The sequence below is a fragment of the Helianthus annuus genome, chromosome 9 (genome assembly GCF_002127325.2).
Source record: "Helianthus annuus cultivar XRQ/B chromosome 9, HanXRQr2.0-SUNRISE, whole genome shotgun sequence".
NCBI lineage: Eukaryota > Viridiplantae > Streptophyta > Magnoliopsida > Asterales > Asteraceae > Helianthus > Helianthus annuus.
In genome coordinates, this window is record NC_035441.2 from 159,981,472 (window position 1) to 160,008,305 (window position 26,834).

At 35.8% G+C, this 26,834-nt stretch overlaps 1 protein-coding gene across 1 annotated transcript; it reads left to right on the forward strand.

Annotated features, from left to right (window-relative positions):
• The first annotated feature begins 11,989 nt into the window (after positions 1-11,989).
• LOC110879256 lies at positions 11,990-26,031 on the forward strand. Its single transcript, XM_022127683.2, has 3 exons — positions 11,990-12,148; positions 12,277-12,365; positions 25,682-26,031. Exons 1-3 carry the CDS (start codon positions 12,110-12,112, stop codon positions 25,827-25,829), a joined length of 276 nt encoding a protein of 91 aa, XP_021983375.1. The 5' UTR covers positions 11,990-12,109; the 3' UTR covers positions 25,830-26,031.
• The last annotated feature ends 803 nt before the right edge of the window (positions 26,032-26,834 follow it).

Consider the following 26,834-nt stretch of genomic DNA (forward strand, 5'->3'; position numbering starts at 1 on the left):
CGACCTTGGGACTTGAACAGAGAAGAAGAAACGACGCTCAGAAGTTCTGTATACTTCGAATTAGAGCTATAATACTACAATTAACACACACGATTCACGAGGTGCTACCACAATCAGGGTAATAACTCGATCGCTATTACGCTTCAACGTCCGATCGATTGTAACTATCCAACGATTGTCCGAGTGCTGCTCAAATTGAGCTTGTACTTTGATTATTCGTCGTGATTTCGACTTGAATATTTGAGTGTTGTTCGAATTCGGACTATGCTCTGTTATTCGTTGTGAATCCGACTGAATTATTAAGTATCACACTTGTTAATCGATGTGAGGGTTTGATCTCGTGAATTGACGTAACTGCTGAATTAGTTACTAACCCGGTTGTGTGTGTGCATTGTTATTTAAATTAGATTAATCACAGGCAAATCAGTAAGGCTTAAACCCTGCTCGTTAAATCTGCAATGTGAGTCATTCTCTTTTTATCAACTGTTTTACAATACTCCAAATTTATTTTCAAAAAGTTATAATTACAGGGACCAAGTCGTGGATATCTTGATTTATTGGTTAGTGGGGAATTGTGCACATTACTATTTCTCCCAGTTAGGTTCATTGACCTACTAGGGAGAAACGTCACTATTAGAGTTCATTGACCTAATAGTGGTATGACCATCGTCACCATTGTGACTTGTCACCATTGTGACAGAAAGCCAGATAAAAATAAGATATGAACAATTGTAATCGCTCTTATGCTGTAATTTATAACTATGGGTCATTTCCTAAAACCTGAATGAACTCACTCAGTATTTCCCGCTGACAAAACCTTTTTAAAACGCGTTTCAGGTAATTACAGTAGATGGGAGTAAGAATTGGATCCGACACTGAAAGACTTCAAGAAGTGGCTTATTAATTAAATCAAATTAAGAAATATTGTTTTTATTAAAAGCTACCTTTGTAAAACATGGAATTTATTCCATCTATTTAAATAAAATCCGGTGTTTCTAAACTCTGATATTTTTCCTAACTCACGGTCCTGATGAAAATTTCCGCTGCAATGTTTTTCAAAATAATCACCGGTACCACTGGACTGCTCACGGCACCGATTCCGGCCAGGGTGGGTCGGGGGTCGTGACAGAAGGTGGTATCAGAGCTAAGCCACTACTTTAAGCCTGTAAGTGTTGTGATAATAATACTTAAGCTTAAATAAAAGAGTTAGGAGATTGCTATTAACTGGTAGCACATCTGATAGCATTTAGACTTGAACATAAGAAAAGATGCCTTAGTATAAGCTAAGCCACTTGTTTAAAGCAATTAGGTGTTATAATAATATCTAAGCTTAAACGGAAAGTTAGAAACTTAATATTATCTGACAGCACTCTGAATGATATTTAGACTCGAACTTAAGAATTTTGTCTTAATATAAGCTTCAGGATAAAATTACTTATATAAATATAAATAAGTATAATTGGTATTCAATAAGAATAACGACTAGCAGGCAATAGCATTTAATTGCTATTTATTCTTGTTTATTGGTATTACTTGGTCAAAAAAATAAAGATATATTATGGAAATACAAATTTCCTTGATTCTGGATAAAAGCCCTAATAAAAAAAAAAAGAGGCACTTTTTGAAAAGATACTGTTTATGGGAAATAGGAAATTTTCTCCGGCAAAACTGGGTATAGAGTAGCAGACTCTCCAGCTTGTCCGGATATACTGAAATTACCGCTCCGGAGCGAACCGGATAAGACGGGATAAATGGTATGTCAAACCAGTAACAAGATTTCCCTAAATAGTATCATGACCAAATATCTGACTGGTTTTTGGAAATATGAATCTATTATATACATTTAACCCTATGAAAGGTATGTATATTACAACATGTGAAATATATAATATAGATATATCTATAAGAAATTCCAAAAGCCATAACAATTGATAATTAAGAATAAAGCACAAGTATATGTGTCAATAACAAATCTAGATTCCTTTATCAAGAATCTCTTACATATATCGATATCAAACATTATTTCGTTTGATCATCCACCTCGTAACTCGAGCGTCAACATAAAACAGTGGAAACTCTATAAGCTGGAACACCATCAAAAATATAAGAATTTCCAATACATTACCATAAACTATTAACGCCAGTAAGAAGCATGTAAAGTTGTGATAATGCACAAGAAAACACATGAAACTTAAAATATACGTCCACAGACGTTGAAATATATCACACACGACTTCCAAGGCAAGACCTTTGGTTAATATAAATTGGGCACGATGACACTAATACTAATTCTGTCCGTAGAAGAACTACTAATAAAAAAGAAGCACTTTGCCACAAGATCCTACAAACCATCTGAATATCACTAAGGTACGTTGAAACAATATTTCACAACCATAGGTGCACAGTCTAATCAGAGTCATGATTATTGGCTCTACAAAAGAAGTCATGTACCTTTGCAATTCCCCTATTTCATTTCATTTCATTCGACATTCCTTGGTAATATCACTTAACAACAGTTATCACACGAAATTCAGATAAAGTTCTTATATTTCTTTCGTTGCAATTCTGACTTCTGCCTATAATGAGTTGATTTTCGCGTTTCTACTCCCCCAAGATGGTCATCATACAATGAGGATTCCTTTCATAGTAGCAAATATTGATCCATTTCATTTCTTGGTAAATCCACACGTTACATATGCTCTGTTTGTTGCGCATATGATTCGCTTGCTTTATGAAAACCACTGGAGGGCTTCATTCCGAATTATTATTTTATCCAAACTCAAATATCATTTCATTTAAACCGCATTATTGCAAAACAATAATTCGTTGATATCAAGTCAAATAATTTTTGTTAAATAATTGAAGTTATACTTATATATATATATATATATATATATATATATATAAATTATGCTGAGGTATACTTTCATTTTAAATTTATGTTTAAGCTATCTATTATTAATAATTTTATATATTAATAATAATAGTGTTAATGTTATACTATGATTATTGTCTAGGGCAGATATTGAATAGCCTAGCCTTAGTTAGGCATGGACTGACCACCTATGCTTAAACAAGGCAACACTAACCAATATCCAACCATAATAATAACTATTTAATATATATATAAATTAAGTCATTATACTTATTTAATAAATTTCAATTATATATATATAAAAATATTTTATATTATAGATATATAGAAATATATATACTTTGTACTGTAAAGAGAAGACATATTTTCATAAAACAATTAAAGGGACGAATAAAATTATCTAAATAATTGTCTAAGTATTCCTGAACAAGACATATTATAAATAAATGTTCATCTTGATTAATATTTCACAACTATTAAATACTTATAGAAATATTCTTTTATAAAATATATATATTAAAATATCAAATGTTATTTACGCAAGCCAATATTTAAGTATGCCTGATAAACATTTATTATTTTTATAATTTAAAAAAAATACCCTATTGTAAAATCTTATAGTTAAACATACTTGATTTTAAATGATAATCGTAAATTCTACGATATTAAGTAAACCTATTTATAAAACATATATCAATATTTTGTCAAAATTACCACGAGTTTTGATATTTTAAACCTATCTATATTTATTTATTATTCTACTTTATGATAACATAAAAAGAAAAAGTATTTAATAAATCAAAATATCACCTATCTTTAATCAAACATTTTGATTAAAATCATCTGAATACAATTATGTATTATGACAAAAATACACTAACTTTATTATCTTTTCGTGTATTCTTACAAGTCACTCATCTCAGCACATTGATTTTCTCATATCATAATTCAATATCTGACAAAACATTTTCATGTTTTCATTTTATTTTGAACCGGTCAATCTTAAGTCTTCCTTAGGTACCAATCAAGGTAAGTTTTCTTCTGACAAAGAATTTTACTAATTCCAAAAAAGTTCTTCACATTCATTCTAAAAATCTATAGACCATATATCTTTTGGCTTAAACATAATCACCTTGGAAACTATATCATTTCATCAGAATGTCTTATCTTTTGAAATATCCAGATTCGCCTCCTTGAAACTCTCAAATTCGAAAACAATGAATTTATTCGGTCATCATTGAATTCTTTCACTCCTTACAACCACTTTGTAGCATCCGAATAAATTTATAGCCTAACTCTATTCATACGCCATTCGTTTGATTTGTCATATTCTTGGTACAATTATGTACTCAGATTACGATACACTAAATTCTATTGTCCAGTACCATTTAAGTAAACGATATTGATTTTCGGATAATCATTAACAAATCATTTTCCATACTTCCATTCACAAATAGATATTTATCAATTCAGAATCTCCCTCAATTAATCAAAGTAAGTTCGTTTCAGATATTGAATCCAATTGTTTCTATAAATCATTTTACTTTCAAAACTCATACCACTCAAAATATCTTTTGATTCCATTCCACGATACATTGCTTCTCTTAAATTAAAAGAAGAAACATAAACCCCAAGAAAATATCATAATCCAAATCTCGAGGACGAGATTTTTCTTAAGGAAGGGAGGATGTAACAACTGTCACAAAAATCAATAATTAGGATGATAATTAGTCAATAAGGAAACCCTAATTGAGACACCCAAGTAATTCTGCATTAGCCCTAAAATTTTCAGAACAATCGGAATCAGGATCAGGGCCCCTAAAACTCAAAGGGGGTAAACCCTAGTTGGACGTTTATCTAAATTAAACGTTGTGTAGATTTGATTGGTCAATTTCATTGACTCAGCTAGGCTAGTCCCACGCGTGGCAACCTATAGTCGGTTTGTACCCCTTACGGACCGTAAGGGGGTCAGGCTTACGGTCCGTAAGCTAGGCCAAAATTTGGCTATAAATAGCCGACCTTGGGACTTGAACAGAGAAGAAGAAACGACGCCCAGAAGTTCTGTATACGTCGAATTAGAGCTATAATACTACAATTAACACACACGATTCACGAGGTGCTGCCACAATCAGGGTAATAACTCGATCGCTATTACGCTTCAACGTCCGATCGATTGTAACTATCCAACGATTGTCCAAGTGCTGCTCAAATTGAGCTTGTACTTTGATTATTCGTCGTGATTTCGACTTGAATATTTGAGTGCTGTTCGAATTCGGACTATGCTCTGTTATTCGTTGTGAATCCGATTGAATTATTAAGTATCGCACTTGTTAATCGATGTGAGGGTTTGATCTCATGAATTGACGTAACTGCTGAATTAGTTACTAAACCGGTTGTGTGTGTGCATTGTTATTTAAATTAGATTAATCACAGGCAAATCAGTAAGGCTTAAACTCTGCTCGTTAAATCTGCAATGTGAGTCATTCTCTTTTTATCAACTGTTTTACAATACTCCAAATTTATTTTCAAAAAGTTATAATTACAGGGACAAAGTCGTGGACATCTTGATTTATTGGTTAGTGGGGTATTGTGCACATTACTATTTCTCCCAGTTAGGTTCATTGACCTACTAGGGAGAAACGTCACTATTAGAGTTCATTGACCTAATAGTGGTATGACCATCGTCACCATTGTGACTTGTCACCATTGTGACAGAAAGCCAGATAAAAATAAGATATGAAGCATTGTAATCGCTCTTATGCTGTAATTTATAACTATGGGTCATTTCCTAAAACCTGAATGAACTCACTCAGTATTTCCCGCTGACAAAACCTTTTTAAAACGCGTTTCAGGTAATTACAGTAGATGGGAGTAAGAATTGGATCCGGCACTGAAAGACTTCAAGAAGTGGCTTATTAACTAAATCAAATTAAGAAATATTGTTTTTATTAAAAGCTACCTTTGTAAAACATGGAATTTATTCCATCTATTTAAATAAAATCCGGTGTTTCTAAACTCTGATATTTTTCCTAACTCACGGTCCTGATGAAAATTTCCGCTGCAATGTTTTTCAAAATAATCACCGGTACCACTGGACTGCTCACGACACCGATTCCGGCCAGGGTGGGTCGGGGGTCGTGACAGTAATGGAGTTTTTGTTGTATGTATTGAATGCTTGGCTTAGCTCATTTATCCTTCGGTAGTGACATCTCTATTTATAGAGAGTCTTTGTCATGAATAAACATTTGTTTATTCATGCACTTGCTCTATATAAAGTAGCTTTTTGGCATATTCATTGACTCCATAGAGGTCAACTTGCTTCTTTACAAATGTGGCAGAGCCTTATCTTTCAGGCAAGTTAGCTCATCAGAATTTCTGATGGCCTTCTTACCAGAATTCTGTTGAGATGATCATCAGAATTTCTGATGATTAGATGTTACTAGATCCTGATGATAAATACCAGATTTATCATCAGACTTATCAGAATGGTCTCTTCTGATCGTCTTTCTTTGTTTGTGATCAGATTCTGATCTTTGTTGAAGATTTGTCTTTCTTTTTTCTCTTGTCCTGTTATCTTGTATTTTCTTTTTTATTGATCTTCTTGACTTTATCTTCATCATATGATCAGATTGATCATATATTTCTTCAATACACACAAATAATTTCCTAACAATTTCCCCCTAAGTATTGTAAGAAAAATAAACTACTCATACTCAAATAACATAAGGTGAATTCAAACTACAGAAATTCAAAGATTGACAAAAACATTGTTAAAAATAGATAAGTAACGTAGACAATTTGTTTTCCAATCATTGGTTAATCCGGTACATATCTCTATCTTTCAGCTTCTTCTTGTAGTCAATCTTTTTGTTGCATTTTATGTACATCTCCTTGTACCAGGTTCTTGCTTGAACCCATTCATTAATGATGACTTTAATATCTGCCCTCAGCTCCTCTTTGTCACATCCTTTTAGCTTGAGCTACTCCTGCTTCTTGTTTATGCAGTCTTTAATGTATTTGAGAGTTTGATTAGAGTACCTGTATATTTCTTTAACTCTGAAGAGAGCCTTCTTGTTGTCATGATCTCTGAAGACAAATGATAGTTGTAGATCTTAAAAAATGACTCCAGTTTTGGCTTCTCTTTCTAGTTCAGGTGGGATTGAAGTATCAAGAGATGACTTGTGCACCTTTCTATGGTTAATCAATTCATGGTTGATGCAGAGGTCAAAATCAGTCAGAGCTATTCTTTTAAATAGCTTTATTCCAACTTCAGAGAGATTGTGCAGGGCTCTTCTGATGAATTTTGTGTTACCCTTATCTTTGTCAAAGGACCTTTTCATCATTGTAATGTCAACAGGATGAAGCCTATCTGCCAGTTCTCCATCTTTGTCAAAGGACCTTTTCATCTTTGATGGTTCTGGTTGCTTTTCTTTGTCTTTTGGAAGACCACCGAGTTTGGAAATAACAAGAGGAAGAGTGTCAACCTTTTAATAATTTATGTTCTTGATACTAAAGGAGGGGGCCCATTAATGTTGGCCCTGTTTGGGTGGCTGGTGTGACTGGTTCCAGCTGAGAAGTGCTGGTGACCTTTGTTGAAGCTTCTGGTGGGATGGATGCACTTAACTCCTGAAAATTTATGTTTGCCAGTTTGGCAACATTGTGCTGCATCTTGTTCAACATTTGAGAGACTTCATTCAAAAGTTGTGCATTTTTCTTTTCTTCTTCATGCACTTCTTTAAAATTTATCTTCATTTCTTCCTTGTATGCAGCCCATTCTTGTATCAGCTTTTCAAGAGCATCAGTAAGGTTGTTGTTGCTTGCTCTCAAATTGCCAATCTCTTCCAAGAATTCACCAGAATTAGAAGTTCCCCTTGTTTCCACTGTTTCCTTCACTTGAGTCTTTATGTTTCCCATTTATTCAAAGACCCTTTTGAATTTTGCTGTGTATTTGTCGTTTTCTGATGAGCTTTCTGATGACTGTTGCATGTTCTTCAAGGTCTTAGTGTTTTTCTTTGTCTGACTCTTGATTTCTCCAATAGAATCTGGTAGAGTCTTTATGTCAGACTTCTGATCTCTTCAAGCAGCATGTCTAACTTAGCTTCAACAGGAGACTTGATTTCCTTGTTTGAATCATCTGCTACAGCCCATATGCCATTGTTTAACACATTGTCAAGTTGTTCCGTTGAGACGAGTGGTGTTTCTAGGGGTAAATTTGGAACAACAGATGTTCCATCTAACTTTGCTTGTAATATTATAAAATTTAAAGATATAATTTACTAAAATAAATATAGTTTAAATAGTATTTTCATCTAAATTAATTTTAACTTGGTTTGATAAAGTAGATATATGTGTTCTAAGTTGGTGGAAATCATTAAACGATTTTGATATGATCATGTTACTCATCATGAAACTGAGAAGTAAATACGTTCAAGGAAAAAGGATGATAAATTACTATTACCAATATCATAATATATATAATAAGCTAATTACACTCTGATTTTTAATTAATGAATTTACATTTATATTGCTAGTAGGGTGCCCGCGTGTTGCGGCGGGTGCGACACTTTGGATTGCGGCACTTGTTTCTGGTAGTTTTCTTATTCATATAGTATAGATGGTGTCTAGCGCTCAAGTTTTGCTTTTGATTCTTAACCTAACCTTCCTTTTGATGACTGCAAAGAGATCACCTAAGGTGAGTATAGTCTATGAGTTGGAGAAAAAGACTAACAATTATACCAAAATTATTACTTCAAGATGAAGAAGAATATATACCTCCTTATATATTCCTAGATAATGGTGTAAGGTTTTATCTTGACCAAACAAAGTTCAGTTTGAGCGAAATCCTCTACTTCCCTGCACCGAAAATCAATAGTTATTTGGTGGGGTTTGAAACAGATATAAGGAAACAGTCTTGTAAATTAGTAAAAAATTAGGCTAGTAGCATTACATTCTCATAGGCACTGTACGTAATAAAGCATAACATTAATTACATCAGTTTGTAAGCATGAGTGCATGACTACAAGAATTTTAAACTACATCATTCTAACACAACCACAACTACATCTAGTTTGTTAACTAATACACAGTATAAAGATAACTGTATTTAGCATGACAGATTCAAGAAGTACATTGGTGTGACCGAGTGGGACTTAGGCGCTTTTCTAAAGTGCTTTACGGGCAGTTTTTTGAATTCTTAATCAAAACTTGTTGTACCATATGCCGAAGTGGTGTATGTTACATCGCCCTGCAAATGAATAACTTACCCATTTAGCGATTTTTGCCGGTGTAAAATAGTTGGGCGATGCCTACACTTTTGACCTGTTCTATTTTAAGCAATCTTGCCTGCTTAAGACTTGCCCAGCCTGCTTACCCGTTTCTCGATGAGATAACTAACAAAAAACGTATCAATGATATCCCCACTTGATCCTATTAACGGTGGTACTTAGCATCCCATTGTTCTCGCTAAATACGCGTGGTGCAAACAGAATAGGGTACCTCGAAGAGCCATTCTTTGAGCCAAGTAGCCAACCAATGCTTTTCTGAGTTCAGGTTAATGAAAGAAATGCACTAGGAATTGGTTATCTTCTTCATTGAGGAATTCTCTGCCCATTTTACACGTTTATCTGGGCAACTTCCAGGCCCAAAACATCAGCATCATTGATAAGACATATCTTCTAATTAACCAGCAAAATTTATAATCTTCCGTTAACTCCCCATACTCATACACCTATGTTTCTTCGTGTAGAAGGACAAGATGCTCCAATCTAATCAACCAAACACTCGTGGGATATCAAGTAGGAAGCTTGCAAAACCATGAGTATACTCGAACCCATTTTACTTTTAATCACTTTTGGGTGCAACATGTATGTTATACAAAAACACACTTCACATGAAACTATTTTAATCACTCTATATCCATGCTTTAACATGAAACTATATGATGCTTGTTAGACTTGTATGCTATGCAAACTATTTGTGTCGATATATGCTCATTAACTTTGCTATCCTACCTTAACAGTTATAGCGCTATAGGATTAACGCACCGCCCACGTTAAACATGTTAATCTCCCGCTACTCTTTTGGGATAGGCTAAATTAACGCGTTGGATTCTTGGGTTTGAACATATAGTACAGCGTTTCAGCATATTTAGTAAACTTGCATATTGGTTATTCATGTTGGATATGAGACTTTAAACTTTTTAATCTATATTATGCTATGTAACAAAACTTGTATACTCGCCAACTTTTGTTGATATATTTTAATACATGTTGCAGGTTGAATGATGAGATGATGTTATGAGAAGAAACGCAATTTAGGTGGACTTAGAAACGCATCAAGATTAAATTGTTATTTTGATGTATTGTTTGAAACAATGTTGTCTTTTGTTTGGATTCTTGTATGACAATTTTAACAATTTTATGAAATTTGACTTTAATCTATATTGTCACATAGTGTTATGAAGTTTTGAGCAATTTGTTCGTCTCATCCCGATGTTTCCGCCATCGGTTGGGGTGTGACAGGAAATCTTTAGATTTTTTATTTAAATTACGTGTTTTTAGTTTCATATTTTTAATTTTATGTAACGTTTTTAAAATTTATGCAATGTTTTTTTTATTTTAGTGTTATGTATTTGTTTATTTACTAGTAATATATTTATAAGTTTTTAATACATTTTTTATAATTTTAATTATAAATTAATACAAAAGATGTGTGACACGTGTCGAAAAAAGTCCACGTTCAGGGGCGGACCTACCCTATAGCGTGGGTGGGCGGCCGCACCCCTTGAAAAAAAATAGTGGTATTTTCTGCGAAAAATCCCGACTGCACCCCTTGGAAATTTCGTCTGCATCCCTTAGAAAAAAATGTTAGGAATTTATATATAAAATTGTGAACGTGGATTGAAACCCGACCCAATTATGTAAACAAGTTAGCCCACTAACCCTTTTAATAAAATTTGAACTCATTCCATCAAGCCCAATAAGTTAATAAAATTCAAGCCCAACTCAAATACATCTTTAATTAAACAAACTCAATCCAGTTTACAAAAAAACCCCGACTGCCAGCTTTGTGCGACTCCCTCCCTCCCTCTACCTCACCTCACTGCCAGCGACATGTGACACCCCTACCCTCAATGGCGACTGCAAAATTCCGTCCACGAACAACGTTATTCCGGCCATGAATAGGTACATGTTTGTTTTTTGATATTTTGATGTTTATATGATTTTGTTCAAGACTTATGAGATAAGACGACGGGTTAAAAAAATTAAAACTTTTAAGTGTTTTGAGGTAATTTGGGGTTGTTCTAGTCTTTATAGGATGAGTTTGTTGTCTCTTAATCTTTTATTGATTATATGATTCTAGTATAGGGTTTGAAAAGTTGAAATTCAAAACTTTTATGTGTTTTGAGGTAGTTTTTATGTGTTTTTGATGATTTTAGTTGATATTATAGGAGAAAAAGGGTAATAAAATTCTTAAATAGGTTTGAAATTTCGTGTGTGTGTTTTGACGTTGTTTATGGTTGTTTAGATGATTTTTAGGGTGATTATGTTGTTTAGATAATTTTTAAGGTGATTACACACGATTTCTAGGGCTTGAATAGTTGAAAATTAAAATTGAAAAATTATGTTATGGAGCGATAAACTTATGGATCAAAAAATGATGATTAAAATTGAAACATTATGTTTTGAATAGACTTCAAAAAATAAAAACCCGTAGGGCGACATTTTAATTATGTTTGTAACAAGGTTTGACGTGGTTTTGATGATTATTTAAATTTAGTTTGATGTTTTTTTGTTTTACATGACCCGACCCGACCTGATACGAACCGATTTTTTTACTTATATACTTAGGGACCTAAAATTTTTAAAAATGTTCCGCACCCTATGAAAAAATTCTTGGGTCCACTACTGTCCATGTTTCCACGCCCCTGACCACACCATCTGTTTTAAAACCACACCCCATTCTGACGTGTTATCTAAAAATATTGCATAATGCCCTTCTTCAAACCCTCCACACCACCGTGTGATCGAACTTGGAAGTGGAAAACCCCGTTGACCTACCACATGCCTAAGTGGCATTACTTTCATAGAGTTGAGGGGGCTAACCTGCTAATCTTATATTAAGGAAGGGCTAGAAGGCTATTCATTGGCTAACCAGGATAGGTTGGTATTTAAACTGCCAAGTCGGAATTAGTTGTCCCTTTTCTTCTCCTTTACCTTCCTCAACCTCTTCCAAATGTCTTCTTCAACACTCAAGCGTTGGTTAAGGCCTGAGGTTCCTTTCAATTCATCTCACTCCCTATTTTTCTCAGATTTTACATTGATTTGATCAATTAATTCTACTCTTATAAGCGATGCTTCGTGTTTGTTAATCAGATCTAACGGATCTATGCTTTTTGACAGGTTTACCCTCTATTTGCTGCTCTTGGCGTAGCCGTCGGAATCTGCGGTATGCAGTTGGTTCGCAACATCAGCGGTAATCCTGAAGTTAGGTACGTATATCTATTACTGGTTTGTGAACAACGTATCGGATTGTTGTTTGTACCATATATTGACTGTTGTGCGTTTGATTGTTCTGTTTGTGGGGCCAGTTATTTTTATGCTTTTAGGTGTTTGTCTTTTGTGTTATTATTTTTTTTTATCATGTATATGAAAAGTTTTAATAGATTCATGTATCTAGGGTTAGAAACTTTAGATTAGCATATTTTGTCTTACCAAACTTTTTTTTTTTCAGTTTAATAATTTTTTTCTTACAATTCTAGTGTGTTTTTGGTCTGCATGTTGTTGAATTTGAGGGATTTTGATTATTAAAAAGGGGTGTCTTGGTCCGGTTTTCATGAAAACTTTGGTCTGGATCGCTAATTATGGTTTTGGAAAGCGACAAACCAATCTGGCCGGGTGGGTTGGTTGGTCAAGCTATTTTTTTTTTTTGTTTTGAAGGTTTAGTTTTGGTTGTTTGAACCGACTTTGTTATTTATTTATTTTTATAAAAAAGGGTGAGTGTATTAGAAGTTTTAAAATGATAATATTGGTTTATGAAATATAATTCATATAAATAAACCAAAATGAAAAAAAAGTGAAATAAATAGAAAAAGGTTAAATAGTCGGTTCCAAGTTTCAACCTGTTAGCCAAACTTGAAACTTATAGATCTCAAACTGATCAACTTGCTTCTGTTTGGGTGGTTCAGTTTTGATAGCTTGAACTAATTTTATTTTTATAAACAAATAGAAAAAGTTAATTGGCCCTTTCCAAGTATCAAACTGTGTGCCAAACCGTTTTATCGCCAGAACCAAACTTTACAGATCTCAGAGCATTCACATTGGAACCTCTATATTAGTACATTCATATTCATATTCATATATATTATAATTTGCAACAACATTAGGCATTTGGTTGTTGTACCATGTGCATATCTGGTGTTTTATACTATTTGTTGTTGTAACTTTGTATTGCTTTAGGGGATGTACATCATGCTTGATGTTCTGTAATTACCCAATAATAATAATTTACAATATTATTAGGCACATAGGTATTGTAACTTATGCTTTGTGAGTTTTTTAAAAAAAAAATGATTTTTTTTACTTTTAACCCAAAACTATTTGATTTTTTTACTTTAACCCCAAAACTTTTCAGCTTTACTTTAACCTAAAACTATATGATTCTTTTTTTACTTTTAACTCCAAAATTTTCATGTTTTACAATTTAACCTCACAACTTTTTTACTTTCAACTTTGGTCCTCTATACCTTTCATTTTTCGCAAGATTTTCGTGTTATGTTCCCTTCTAAATTTTGCGAGTTAAAACGTCGTAACGTGCGTGCGTGGTTAAACGTTTTTACGTCGTCTATTTTTTCCCTTTTGACAGGTTCATCGTAACGCTCGAGTCCTAGATCGACTTAGTTATTCTTTTATATGTTTTACGTTTCAGTTTAATTTTTTCGCATTAACACGCCGCAACTTTAGTATTGGTGGTCGCTGGCAGTAGTGTGACATTAGTGTTCGCCCCCGCCGCAACGCGGAGGGTGCTTAATACTAGTTCTATATAATATAGAGGAAGAAATAGAGGAAACAATAAAAACACCACTACATTGGAATTTCTATAATAGATCAAGTTTTATAGATATTAAATTAAGGGAAAATTACCAAATTAGCCAAGAATATAGTTTGACCACCAATTTAGCCATCTGATGCATCCTTGGAGCAGGGCATCACATATTTCGAGCCACTTATGCGTTGCAAGAATAGAGAAGCAAGTGAAGCAAAGAATCCATTCGGAAAAGATGACTACTATCGGAAAGCCATATGTCAATGCAGAGTGCAAGTGGGTCGGACAACAGTTCGATCGGATGGTAGTCCGATCGGATAGCCGGTCGTTCGGGTGACAGTCCGCTCGGATGGTCATCCGACCGGGTGACCTTTCGAGTGGATTGTTACTTCCTTTGGGAAGGATGTGTTTGTGTATGATGGTTTGACTTTTGAAGTTTTCGTTGTAGCATTTTGAAAACATAGAAGTATCTCTACCTTTCAGGTCGGTCGATCGGACAGACATTCAATCGGACGACTCCCCGATTGGTTGGACACTTTAGTGAGAACAAGTTCACCGCAGTTTGTCACTCGATCGGATGATAGTACGATCGGGTGGCATTCCGTTGATACGGAACATGTTGAAAATTGTTGAAGTCTAATCGTCACATGGTCAAGTGGTAATCCGTTCGGGTGGTAATCCGATCAGACAACAATTCGTTCAACGTTTAAAACTTCAGATGTTTGAAAGATAAGTTAAGTGTGGGACCCAATATGCAAGCCGATCGGGTGGCAAACCGATCGGGTGACAATCCGTTCGGACAGTAGTCCGATCGGACGACTCTCCGACCTGGTCGACCTGATCGTCTTCTTCCTTCTTCCTTGGTGGTTTTGGTAGTTTTAAAATTTTATCGAGACGTTTTGATAACGTGTTAGACAACAGAAACCTCGTCAAGACTTAGCAACCTGATCGGACAGGAATCACCCAAGTCCAACCCGTTAATTGTTCGAGACGGTGTTCCATGTTTAACCCGAAATCACACAACTATAAGAATGAGTAGAAGATCGGTACAAGCTCCGATTCTATCGGTTTTGAGTGCATTGAGTGTAAAAGAGTTGAAAGAAAGTTGGAAAACCATCTTTCAATTCCTTTCACCGTGAATATGTTCAGATCTATGAAAGATCTTTGTTTATTCATGTGGAAGTCGTTCAGATCTAAGTTGTTCTTGGTGGATTAAAGCCAAACATGAAGTTCTCAAGAACACCATGATGACATCAACCTAGAACACCTCAAATCTTGATGATTTCACGGTTAAAAGTTATGATTCAAAAGATAGAAAGGTGTAGGAGTGTGTGTAGATCAAGAAAGTACAAGATTTAGGTTGAGATCTTATCGGGATCGCAAGAAATCGATGGAAAAGGTGGCTGCAACGAGTGGAGAGAAAGAGAGAGCTGATACTTTCCCAAAGTGGCAATGAAGGTGTATTTATAGAGTTTCCCAAAAAGGAAAGGGCTGGTCGATCGGGTGGCAGCCCGATCAAGCGGCTGGTCGATCGAGTGCTCTAACTCTCTCTGGTGTACTCTATCTCTAACTGTTCTGCACGTGACCTTTTATAGTCAAAGAACAACAACCCAACGAGAAGGATACTGGGCCCAATAAAGGAGGCCCACGAAGAACATGACTCCATGAAAGATTGGGATCTTTCGTCTAATACACCAACCAACGAAGAATCATCAGGTGAAGCATGTTCTTCATTGTTGTTTCTTTTTTTTTTTGTTGATGTTGAAGAAATATCAAATCCACGAAATATGTCATGTTTTTCGTGGATATCAGGCCCAACAGTACAAGGATATTAGTGAGATGCAAGGCCCAATATGCATTAGTTGTTGAAATGCATGGCAGTATTCGATCAAGCATATCTAGCATGCATGGATAAGTTATTCACATGACATCATCATGGTGATGTCATGGTGATGACAGTTCACGGCTCTTCGTGCTTCATGTGTCGATCTCTAGGGCCATGACGGAGGAATGTCGCGACGTCGGTATTGAGCCGAACCAAACCGAGCCACATCCACTCAAAACTGTATCAACAATTCAGCAGGTTTCTCGCAAATCAACAATTCACGGGTTGAAATCGGATCGAAAAACGGGCTTGAAACAACAACCAAAACAGCTTACACGATTCTAACGCAACCGATGAACGCAACCGTCAATTACCGACTTCCAACATAATTCTAAGTGTTTCTGACTCTACACAAACATTTTACGACATTCCATGAATTTTGGGTGCGAAAACGGGCTTCAGAAACGTATTTGGGATGAATAAAAGACTAGGAACAAAGACTTGCAAATCTTACCGGATATCCGATTTTCAAGAATCATTCGACGCGCTATGTGCTGCTGTTCCAAGATTACGAAACATTCTTATAGAAATTGGGTTTGACAAATGGTCAAGAGCACATTGTCCAGCCAGAAGATATCATTACATGACATCTAATAGCGCTGAATCTATGAATGCTTTATCAAACCATGCCCGAAAAATTCCAATAACCCAACTGATAGATTTTTTCATACAGTCTGTCCAAAAATGGTTCTATGATCGCCGGAAAGAGGGAATTGAAGGGGAACACTTGCTTACAACGTGGGCTAAAAAAAAAATTCGAGGCAAAGTTGAAGGTTCTCGTTCGTGGGTGGTTGCTGGAATTGCCCAGGACAGTTTTGATGTTGATGACGGTGGAAAGAGAGGTTTAGTTGACTTCTCTAATGGAACATGCAGTTGTCGGGTTTGGCAAGTATCTGGGTTACCTTGCGGGCACGTTATTGCGGTATCTAGATTTTTAGGTGAACCAGATTGTGCTCATTATGCAATGTCATTTTACACTAATGAAGTTTATAAATCCACGTATGAGGAGCATATAAATCCAGTCCCTGATAAATCAGAGTGGGAAGTACCCGATGGACTGGTGAATCTGCAACCACCGCTTATTACAAAACGACAAGCCGGACGTCCGAAAGAAAACAAACAAATCCTATCTCTAGGAGAGGACCCAACTCCCCTATATTGCGGTAAGTGCAAAACGTATGGGCATTCACGTGCGAGCTGTTTAGCACCGCCCAAAACAAAGACTTCTTCTCGCACCGTCTCTAAGCCACAACCCACAACCGTCCAAGTTGAAGCTGGAGAATTTCAGGATTATGTACTTCAAAATACATACCCCTTGTACAATTTGGGTGATTAAAAAAGAAGTTTTTGTATAAATTTATGCCAAATGTATATCCTATTTAAGATATATTACAATCCTTATTTTATTTATATTAACTTTCTGTTTTAAGTTTTTTGTAATTCACAAAAAAAAGTCTTTTATAATTGAAAAAAAAAGAACATAATTTCACTAAATAAACAATTAACAAAAATTTCGATTCAATTAATTTAGGGATTAATTTATCTCACAATAATTTCACTAGGCATTATTTATTAATTAGATTATTAATGGGGTGTGAAACGTGCAGAATAAAGTTGATCCGCCATAAATCTTCTATATCTCATACATGCATCTTGCATGTTTCATTCCTGCTAGTTTGGAAGTACACTGTTTTGCACAAGATTTTGCAGCAACATAGACAATATCACACCCGAATTCCGACCAACCCGATGTTCCGATGTAGGCCAGACAACATCCCCGGTGTAATCCAACGCATCAGCCTCACTTAGTCCCGCATTTTCCCAATATTGTATACGACCGAGGAACCATAAGAAGAGACTCTCGAATTCTACTAGAATTTGGTGTATCCTTCTGTGAATGCAGAATCGTTCCCCGCAATTAAGTGCATCACATTTATTGGTAAAATAAACGGTAATTTTTAGTGAGTGCATATCTATCTTCAAGATTACCCAGCCTTCTTTGTCTTGGGATACTGGTATGTAAACCTGAAAAGGAGATACGGTAAATATTTAGTGAGTACATATCTATGTTGCTCATTCTTACAATGTAATTTTTTTTTACCGTATCCACTTCCCAAAAGGCAGGGTAAAGTTCTACATTGCCAGTAGCGTATCCGTAAGCATCTTGATCCTGTTCCGCCAGAAGGTTTATAAAATTTGGGGGTAGAATATGGTCCAACCAACAGTATTTGATGAAGATGTCCCTCGACGATTTTCTGTTTCTCTATCTTGTATTAGCTTGTTACACCATGCACGGACATGCTAAAATTTTTTTTAAAGTATCATATTTAGTAATTATAAATAATATAACTAATAAAACTATGTAAAATAATCTAATTACCGTTTCATGCATAAATCCATCTCCACAATACCCTAGTACTCCACCCCACCACTCTCTGCCTAATGGCGTCTGCCCCATATAAGTTGAATACCAAAATTGGCTATCACCGTCGTAGTAGAAGTCAAGAACATTTTGTGACCAATAAACAGATTGGTCATCCCGATTAAGCCAAAAAGCGTTCTTGACACAATCTGGAATGCTTGATTGACGCCTTCCTTTTGACGACATTATTGTGAAAATTTGTGGTGGTATGAAGAAATCCCACCAATGGTCCATATTTATAGACCAATAATAACTTCCACCTACCTCCTCCTTTTTTATAACTAATACATTATTATAATTTTTTTAAATCGTTTGTTAAAAATAGGTAAACTCAATATTAATAAAATAATTTAATAACTTTTTATAAAGTTTTAGAATCTGTTTTTTTTTATTATTATTTAAAGGTATTTTTTTAACTTATACAAAATTAGCATTTAATTATTGTAAGTTTCAAAAGATGGAATGACAATTTAGTTCATTTATTAAACTTTATGTTACAATTTAGTTCCTTTATTAACTTATACTAATTTTGCATTTAATTAAGACATCCATGCCTATATATATATAACCTACTTCCCATATTCATCATTCCACTTTCTTTACTCTACACAAAATCTTCAAGAATATGGATGATTCATGGACCGAGGTTGAAGACATTGCCGTTGCAATGTCCTACGTTGAAACGAGACACCTATGCCGGCATGCTACTATGGATGCCGCCTTTTGGGTCAGCGTTTTCCACATGTTTTGTAGACATGTTGGTGAAACCGAACGAGATGTGAATGAGGTGGAGACCCGTTCGGCCTACCTAAGGTGCGTGTGTTCGAGGTTCAATGGTAGGGTAAAGGAAGCGTCCAAGGCAGCGTCCAACGAGAAAAAGAAGGTAACTGAACAAGAAGTGATCGAGGACGCAAAACTAGAGTACCTGTTGACGTATCATGAAGACTTCGATCGGGTCTCTGTTTGGGAGATTATGAAGATTTACTTGTAAATCTTCATATAGTTCGTCACTTATGTCTAAGATCACCCGTTTGTTAACCGATTTTGGTTTTATGTACTAGTTTGGTTAACAAGTTTTATTTTTAATATTTAAGATATGTATGAAACGAACCGTTTTGGTTATATTAATATATATTATGTGCATTAAATCTATTTGGTTATATTAATATATTTGGTTAACATGTTTTTTTTTTAACATAATTCTGCACCCCCCTTCTGAATTGGTCCGAAAATAGTGTAAGAATTGCTGCACTAAGAGATTTGGGGAGAATCAGATTTGGGTCTGCCCGAAAATAGTGCATTAAAAGTTTTTTTTTTATTTGGTTAACAAGTTTTTTTTTTGTTTTTTTACATTAAACAGAGTGTTTTTTTTTTTTTTTTACATAATTCTGTACCAGTTGAGAATATGCAAAAAGTTGCTGTAATGAGCCAAATCAGAAAGGGGAGAATCAGATTTGGGCCGACCCAACCCGTAATAATGGGTCAGCTGATATTGTAATGTAAATGGGCTATAAACAATAAACAAACAATTAAAAACACACTGTTTCAATACTTAAAGCATAACCAGATTTGGGCCGGCCCAATGACATTTTTTGAAATCGAACAAATTTAATTCAGTGGAAATAGGATGGGGCGAATCAGAATTGGGCCGAATCAGAAATGGGGCGAATCAGAAATGGGCCGGCCCAATGCAAAATGTTCAATGTCATAATACCTTGTTTACGGATCTAAAACTTTTTCATCAACTTGTTCATCCTCATCATTTTCAAATGACTGGCAACTACTGACAAGATCAAAGTTTTCCGGTAACAGGCTATCGGAGAACATGATAGCCAACCTCTGTCTCATTTGGTAAGCTGCCTTTGCGGTGTTTTCTTCTTGATAATAGGGTTCCTTGTTGATCAACCTTTCCATGAAAATGCAAACCCATACACCACAATCTCCTAAACTCCCTGATTGTTGAGGTACTTGCCTGGGGTAAACGACTTTGAACGGCAATCTCCTAAAGGCAACTTAGGAGAAGAAAACAAGGAACCCTATTATCGAGAAGAAAACACCGCAAAGGCAGCTTACCAAATGAGACAAAGGTTGGCTATCATGTTCTACGATAGCCTGTTACCGGAAAACTTTGATCTTGTCAGTAGTTGCCAGTCATTTGAAAATGATGAGGATGAACAAGTTGATGAAAAAGTTGTAGATCCGTAAACAAGGTATTATGACATTGAACATTTTGCATTGGGCCGGCCCATTTCTGATTCGCCCCATTTCTGATTCGGCCCAATTCTGATTCAGATTTGGGGCCCAATTCTGATTCGCCCCATTCTATTTCCACTGAATTAAATTTGTTCGATTTCAAAAAATGTCATTGGGCCGGCCCAAATCTGGTTATGCTTTAAGTATTGAAACAGAGTGTTTTTAATTGTTTGTTTATTGTTTATAGCCCATTTACATTACAATATTTTGGTCTAGCCCATGCAGCTGACCCATTATTACAGGTTGGGCCGGCCCAAATCTGATTCTCCCCTTTCTGATTTGGCTCATTACAACAACTTTTTGCATATTCTCAACTGGTACAGAGTTATGTAAAAAAAAAACACTCTGTTTAATGTAAAAAAAAAAACTTGTTAACCAAATAAAAAAAAAACTTTTAATGTACTATTTTCGGGCAGGCCCAAATTTGATTCTCCCCAAATCTCATTCCATTAGTGCAACAATTCTTACACTATTTTCGGACCAATTCAGAAGGGGGGGTGCAGAATTATGTAAAAAAAAACTTGTTAACCAAATATATTAATATAACCAAATAGATTTAATGCACATAATATATATTAATATAACCAAAACGGTTCGTTTCATACATATCTTAAATATTAAAAATAAAACTTGTTAACCAAACTAGTACATAAAACCAAAATCGGTTAACAAACGGGTGATCTTAGACATAAGTGACGAACTATATGAAGATTTACAAGTAAATCTTCATAATCTCCCAAACAGAGACCCGATCGAAGTCTTCATGATACGTCAACAGGTACTCTAGTTTTGCGTCCTCGATCACTTCTTGTTCAGTTACCTTCTTTTTCTCGTTGGACGCTGCCTTGGACGCTTCCTTTACCCTACCATTGAACCTCGAACACACGTACCTTAGGTAGGCCGAACGGGTCTCCACCTCATTCACATCTCGTTCGGTTTCACCAACATGTCTACAAAACATGTGGAAAACGCTGACCCAAAAGGCGGCATCCATAGTAGCATGCCGGCATAGGTGTCTCGTTTCAACGTAGGACATTGCAACGGCAATGTCTTCAACCTCGGTCCATGAATCATCCATATTCTTGAAGATTTTGTGTAGAGTAAAGAAAGTGGAATGATGAATATGGGAAGTAGGTTATATATATATAGGCATGGATGTCTTAATTAAATGCAAAATTAGTATAAGTTAATAAAGGAACTAAATTGTAACATAAAGTTTAATAAATGAACTAAATTGTCATTCCATCTTTTGAAACTTACAATAACTAAATGCTAATTTTGTATAAGTTAAAAAAATACCTTTAAATAATAATAAAAAACAGATTCTAAAACTTTTTAAAAAGTTATTAAATTATTTTATTAATATTGAGTTTACCTATTTTTAACAAACGGTTTAAAAAAAATTATAATAATGTATTAGTTATAAAAAAGGAGGAGGTAGGTGGAAGTTATTATTGGTCTATAAATATGGACCATTGGTAGGATTTCTTCATACCACCACAAATTTTCACAATAATGTCGTCAAAAGGAAGGCGTCAATCAAGCATTCCAGATTGTGTAGAGAACGCTGTTTGGCTTAATCGGGATGACCAATCTGTTTATTGGTCACAAAATGTTCTTGACTTCTACTACGACGGTGATAGCCAATTTTGCTATTCAACTTATACGGGGCAGAGAGTGGTGGGGTGGAGTACTAGGGTATTGTGGAGATGGATTTATGCATGAAACGGTAATTAGATTATTTTACATAGTTTTATTAGTTATATTATTTATAATTTCTAAATATGATACTTTAAAAAAAATTTTAGCATGTCCGTGCATGGTGTAACAAGCTAATACAAGATAGAGAAACAGAAAATCGTCGAGGGACATCTTCATCAAATACTGTTGGTTGGACCACTCTACCCCCAAATTTTATAAACCTTCTGGCGGAACAGGATCAAGATGCTTACGGATACGCTACTGGCAACGTAGAACTTTACCCTGCCTTTTGGGAAGTGGATACGGTAAAAAAAAATTACATTGTAAGAATGAGCAACATAGATATGTACTCACTAAATATTTACCGTATCTCCTTTTCAGGTTTACATACCAGTATCCTAAGACAAAGAAGGCTGGGTAATCTTGAAGATAGATATGCACTCACTAAAAATTACCGTTTATTTTACCAATAAATGTGATGCACTTAATTGCGGGGAACGATTCTGCATTCACAGAAGGATACACCAAATTCTAGTAGAATTCGAGAGTCTCTTCTTATGGTTCCTCGGTCGTATACAATATTGGGAAAATGCGGGACTAAGTGAGGCTGATGCGTTGGATTACACCGGGGATGTTGTCTGGCCTACATCGGAACATCGGGTTGGTCGGAATTCGGGTGTGATATTGTCTATGTTGCTGCAAAATCTTGTGCAAAACAGTGTACTTCCAAACTGGCAGGAACGAAACATGCAAGATGCATGTATGAGATATAGAAGATTTATGGCGGATCAACTCTATTCTGCACGTTTCACACCCCATTAATAATCTAATTAATAAATAATGCCTAGTGAAATTATTGTGAGATATAGAAGATTTATGGCGGATCAACTCTATTTGCAAGTCTTCCACCAAAGACTCTCATATTCCTTTTTTTTACGGTAATCGAAGGTTGACCATCAAATGACGACAACATAACCCGTGAAAGCTTCTTGGAAACACCACCCGTACGGCTAATTGTATAGAAGCTGCTCGGTCAGAAATGATTACCAAATCTGGATGCTCGCCGATGCATTCTTTCAGTTTTGAAAGGAACCACGTCCACGACTCACCGTCTTCAGATTTACCAATGCCATAACCAATAGGCAAAATCTGATTGTTTCCGTCCATGCCAACAGCCAAAAACATTGTTCCTTTAAATTCACCCTTCAAGTGGGCCGCATCTATGATGATAAGGGGTCTTAAATTACGGACAAAGCTCCGAATCTGAAAGCAATACGATAATGTTAGATTTTTGGGGAAAAATTTATTTATTGATTTATTTATTTATTTATAGTCTTTCACTTACCACCGCACCTATGGCCACAAATAACATTTCAAAACGACTTTCAGAATCAGTGCGTATGTGTGTCACTGCTCCTGGATTAACCTTCTCCAAGTTATAACAATAGACGGGAAGTTCCGCAAAAGAACTTGACGAACTACCTTGCAAAAGTTGTAATGCGTTACATTTCCCACGCCACGCTTGCATATACGATAAATTGACTTTTTTTAATCCTAAAATCCTTTACAATTTCGGTCGAACGGTATATCCGTCCAGAATCTTTAAATTGTTCTATTAATAAGCTACCCACCACCATTGGGTTTGCTTGTCGCATATGTGTATATGTTTGCGTCTTAGAACATGTATGTTTGTTGTTAAAATGTTTTATGTAAAAAACATCACAAGATTCCCGACTCGCTGCCTTGAAATTCCACTGGCAATTCTCATCAATACAAGATACTTCGTAACGAGTTTTGGATGATCTGTCTACTTTATACGAAAAACTTTCGGAAAGACACAATTTTCCTAATTCTATTTTCATTTCCTGTTTGTTACGGAAAATATAACCTATGTAAAACTGGCTTTTATTTTCAAGGGGACAATTAACATTATCAGTAACTCCAGATTTATATGATGCGTTACATTCAACTTCAGGAAAAACATTTACGTTAAGATCAGGACATTTAAAAAAATTGGAAGAACCCACAGATGAACCAACTTGTTCTTGCACCACATATAATTTAAATAACTCAAGAGGGTTTTTTTCCGCAATATTGGAAAAAAAGTAAGATCGGAATCATCAACTATATCAATGGGATCGCTAAAACTTGACATTTTGTAAGATACACATGTGATGTTTTGAAGACCTGTTGACTCACTAAGATTTTTTAAAAATGTGTTATAAGAAATTGTAGTAGAAGTTTCAAAACCACGTCTAACAAAATCTGGTTGGACCACGTACTCTAGCCTCCCATCAACGACTTCCCACTTGCCACCACAGTAAACAACAAATCTGATTGCCATATCAATAGAGAGAAAAAAAATATGAAGATGTATTTTTTGGTAACCTATAATCTAATTTAAAAATAGAAACGTGTATACATTTATAATAAAAGATAATAAATAAAAACGGAAACTAATTTTTTTTGTCTAATGCGTCTCTCGACTCCTCGGGTAGACGTCCGTCAGTACTAAAGACGCATCAAAAAGCTGACAAATGGATGCTTCTTCTAGACGCATTAATAAACGTGTTTAGACGCATAAATAAACGTGTTAAGACGCATCCAAAGCATCCAGCGACTGACAATGGAAGAAGCATTCAAGACGCATACGAAGCAGCGCTTAGGGGCATCCAGCGTCTGACAATGGAAGCGTCTGCTGGACGCTTACGAAGCAGCTCTTAGGGGCATCCAAAACCTGACAATGGAAGCGTCTACTGGACGCATACGAAGCAGCCTTTAGGGGCATCCAGCGTCTGCTGGACGCATACGAAGCAGCTCTTAGGGGCATCCAAAACCTGACAATGGAAGCGTCTACTGGACGCATACGAAGCAGCCTTTAGGGGCATCCAGCGTCTGACAATGGAAGCGTCTCCTGGACGCATACGAAGCAGCTCTTAGGGGCATCCAAAAGCTGACAATGGAAGCGTCTTCTGGACGCATACGAAGCGTCTCTAACCGACGCATAAAAACTTGTGCCCAGCCAGACGCATCACACTAAGCCAGACGCAAGCTAAAGTGGATGCGTCGGTTAGACGCCTTCGAAGCAGCAGAAGTTTTCAGACCCAATCATTGACACACGTGTCGCTTGACTATTCCCTGACGCATCCTTAAGACCTGCAGACGCATAAGTGGCTTGAAATATGTGATGCCCTGCTCCAAGGATGCATCAGATGGCTAAATTGGTGGTCAATATCCATGCCTCTATATTTTTATTGTGAGTGTGTAGGAAAGAGAAAGAAGTAATAAAATAAGTGATTGTGAGTATAAATGTATGATAGAGAAACAGATAGAGTTAGACGTGAGAGGTTTTTGAAAAGTAAACTTCATTTAGAGAAAAATGTGTTTTTTGATTAAATTATATAGATGGAGATAGAGGCTCCAATGTGAATACTCTCAAATCTCAATGCTTCCGTTTGACTTGCTTATTTAACTGGGCATTTATTTATGTATGTATGTATAGAGTGAACAAGGAAAACAGAGCTGCTGGTGTGCTGGATAACTTTGCTGAAGGGGAAAGGTACGCGGAGCATTCGTTGAGGAAATTTGTTCGCAACAAGAGCCCCGAAATTATGCCAAATCTCAATTCCTTCTTTGCAGACCCAAAATAAACTCATTAAACAAAATCCAGGCTGTTTTTGTAAGATAAAAAACTAGTGTGTGGTTATGATCGGCTATAAGCCAATGCTTGATGTTTTTTAACGTTATGATTTAACAGTTCAGCACAATAATTGAACTTGCATAAGCTGGTTGTTTAAAAACAAAGTATTTGTAACTAAAATGTTCAGTTTGGTGCTTTAGAGTTGCTTGACATATGTGTGTGTATAAAGGGGTGTTTGTCTAAAAATCATTAGTATTTATTATATAAATCGACTAGAATGCATGTGGATTGAAACTGGCTAGCGTATGAGGTTTTTGTTTTGCATATTGATTCTGGCAGCGCTGTTGTATGCGTTTATTGAAGGTCTGGTTTAATTCCATTAATTTTTTTTTTTTTTTTCTGGCATTGGTGTAATGTTTGATACTATGGAATCCCACAAAGAAAAGATAAGTTCGACACGTGACGAGGGTGGGATCCACAAGCTTATGGTGAAAAATGAGGGGTGTGGTGTGGCCGTGGCGTGACTTAGCTTGGCGTGGCCACATGGGCAGATCTAGGCCACTTTTGTGGGTTCCCAGGAACCCATTCGGTTTAGAAAAAATGGGAAAAATTAGTGAGAACCTCGTAAGATTTGGAAAAAAAATAGTGAAAATTAGTGAGAATCTACCAAAAAGAACCCAGTGAAAAAAGTTTTTAGATCCGTCTGCGTGGCCGGCCAACCAAAGCCAGCCAAGTCACAACCCCCCCCCCCTGGCGCCAGGCTGAATACCCACGCTAAAGGGGCAACACTATGCCAACGCCAACTCGGGGTGGAGCGGCTGGCGTTGAAGGGCATCCCCGCCCCAACCAACGCCCCACTCCCCACAACTTTAAGATGGTAGACTGTTTGCTTTCATCACACCTTTGTCAACTTTTTTGAGTATTCACATCCCGTCTCGTATCTCATCCTCATTTGTTGAAAATATATGATTAATTCATATACTATACATTTGTTGGTTATGTTTGTCCGTTGGGC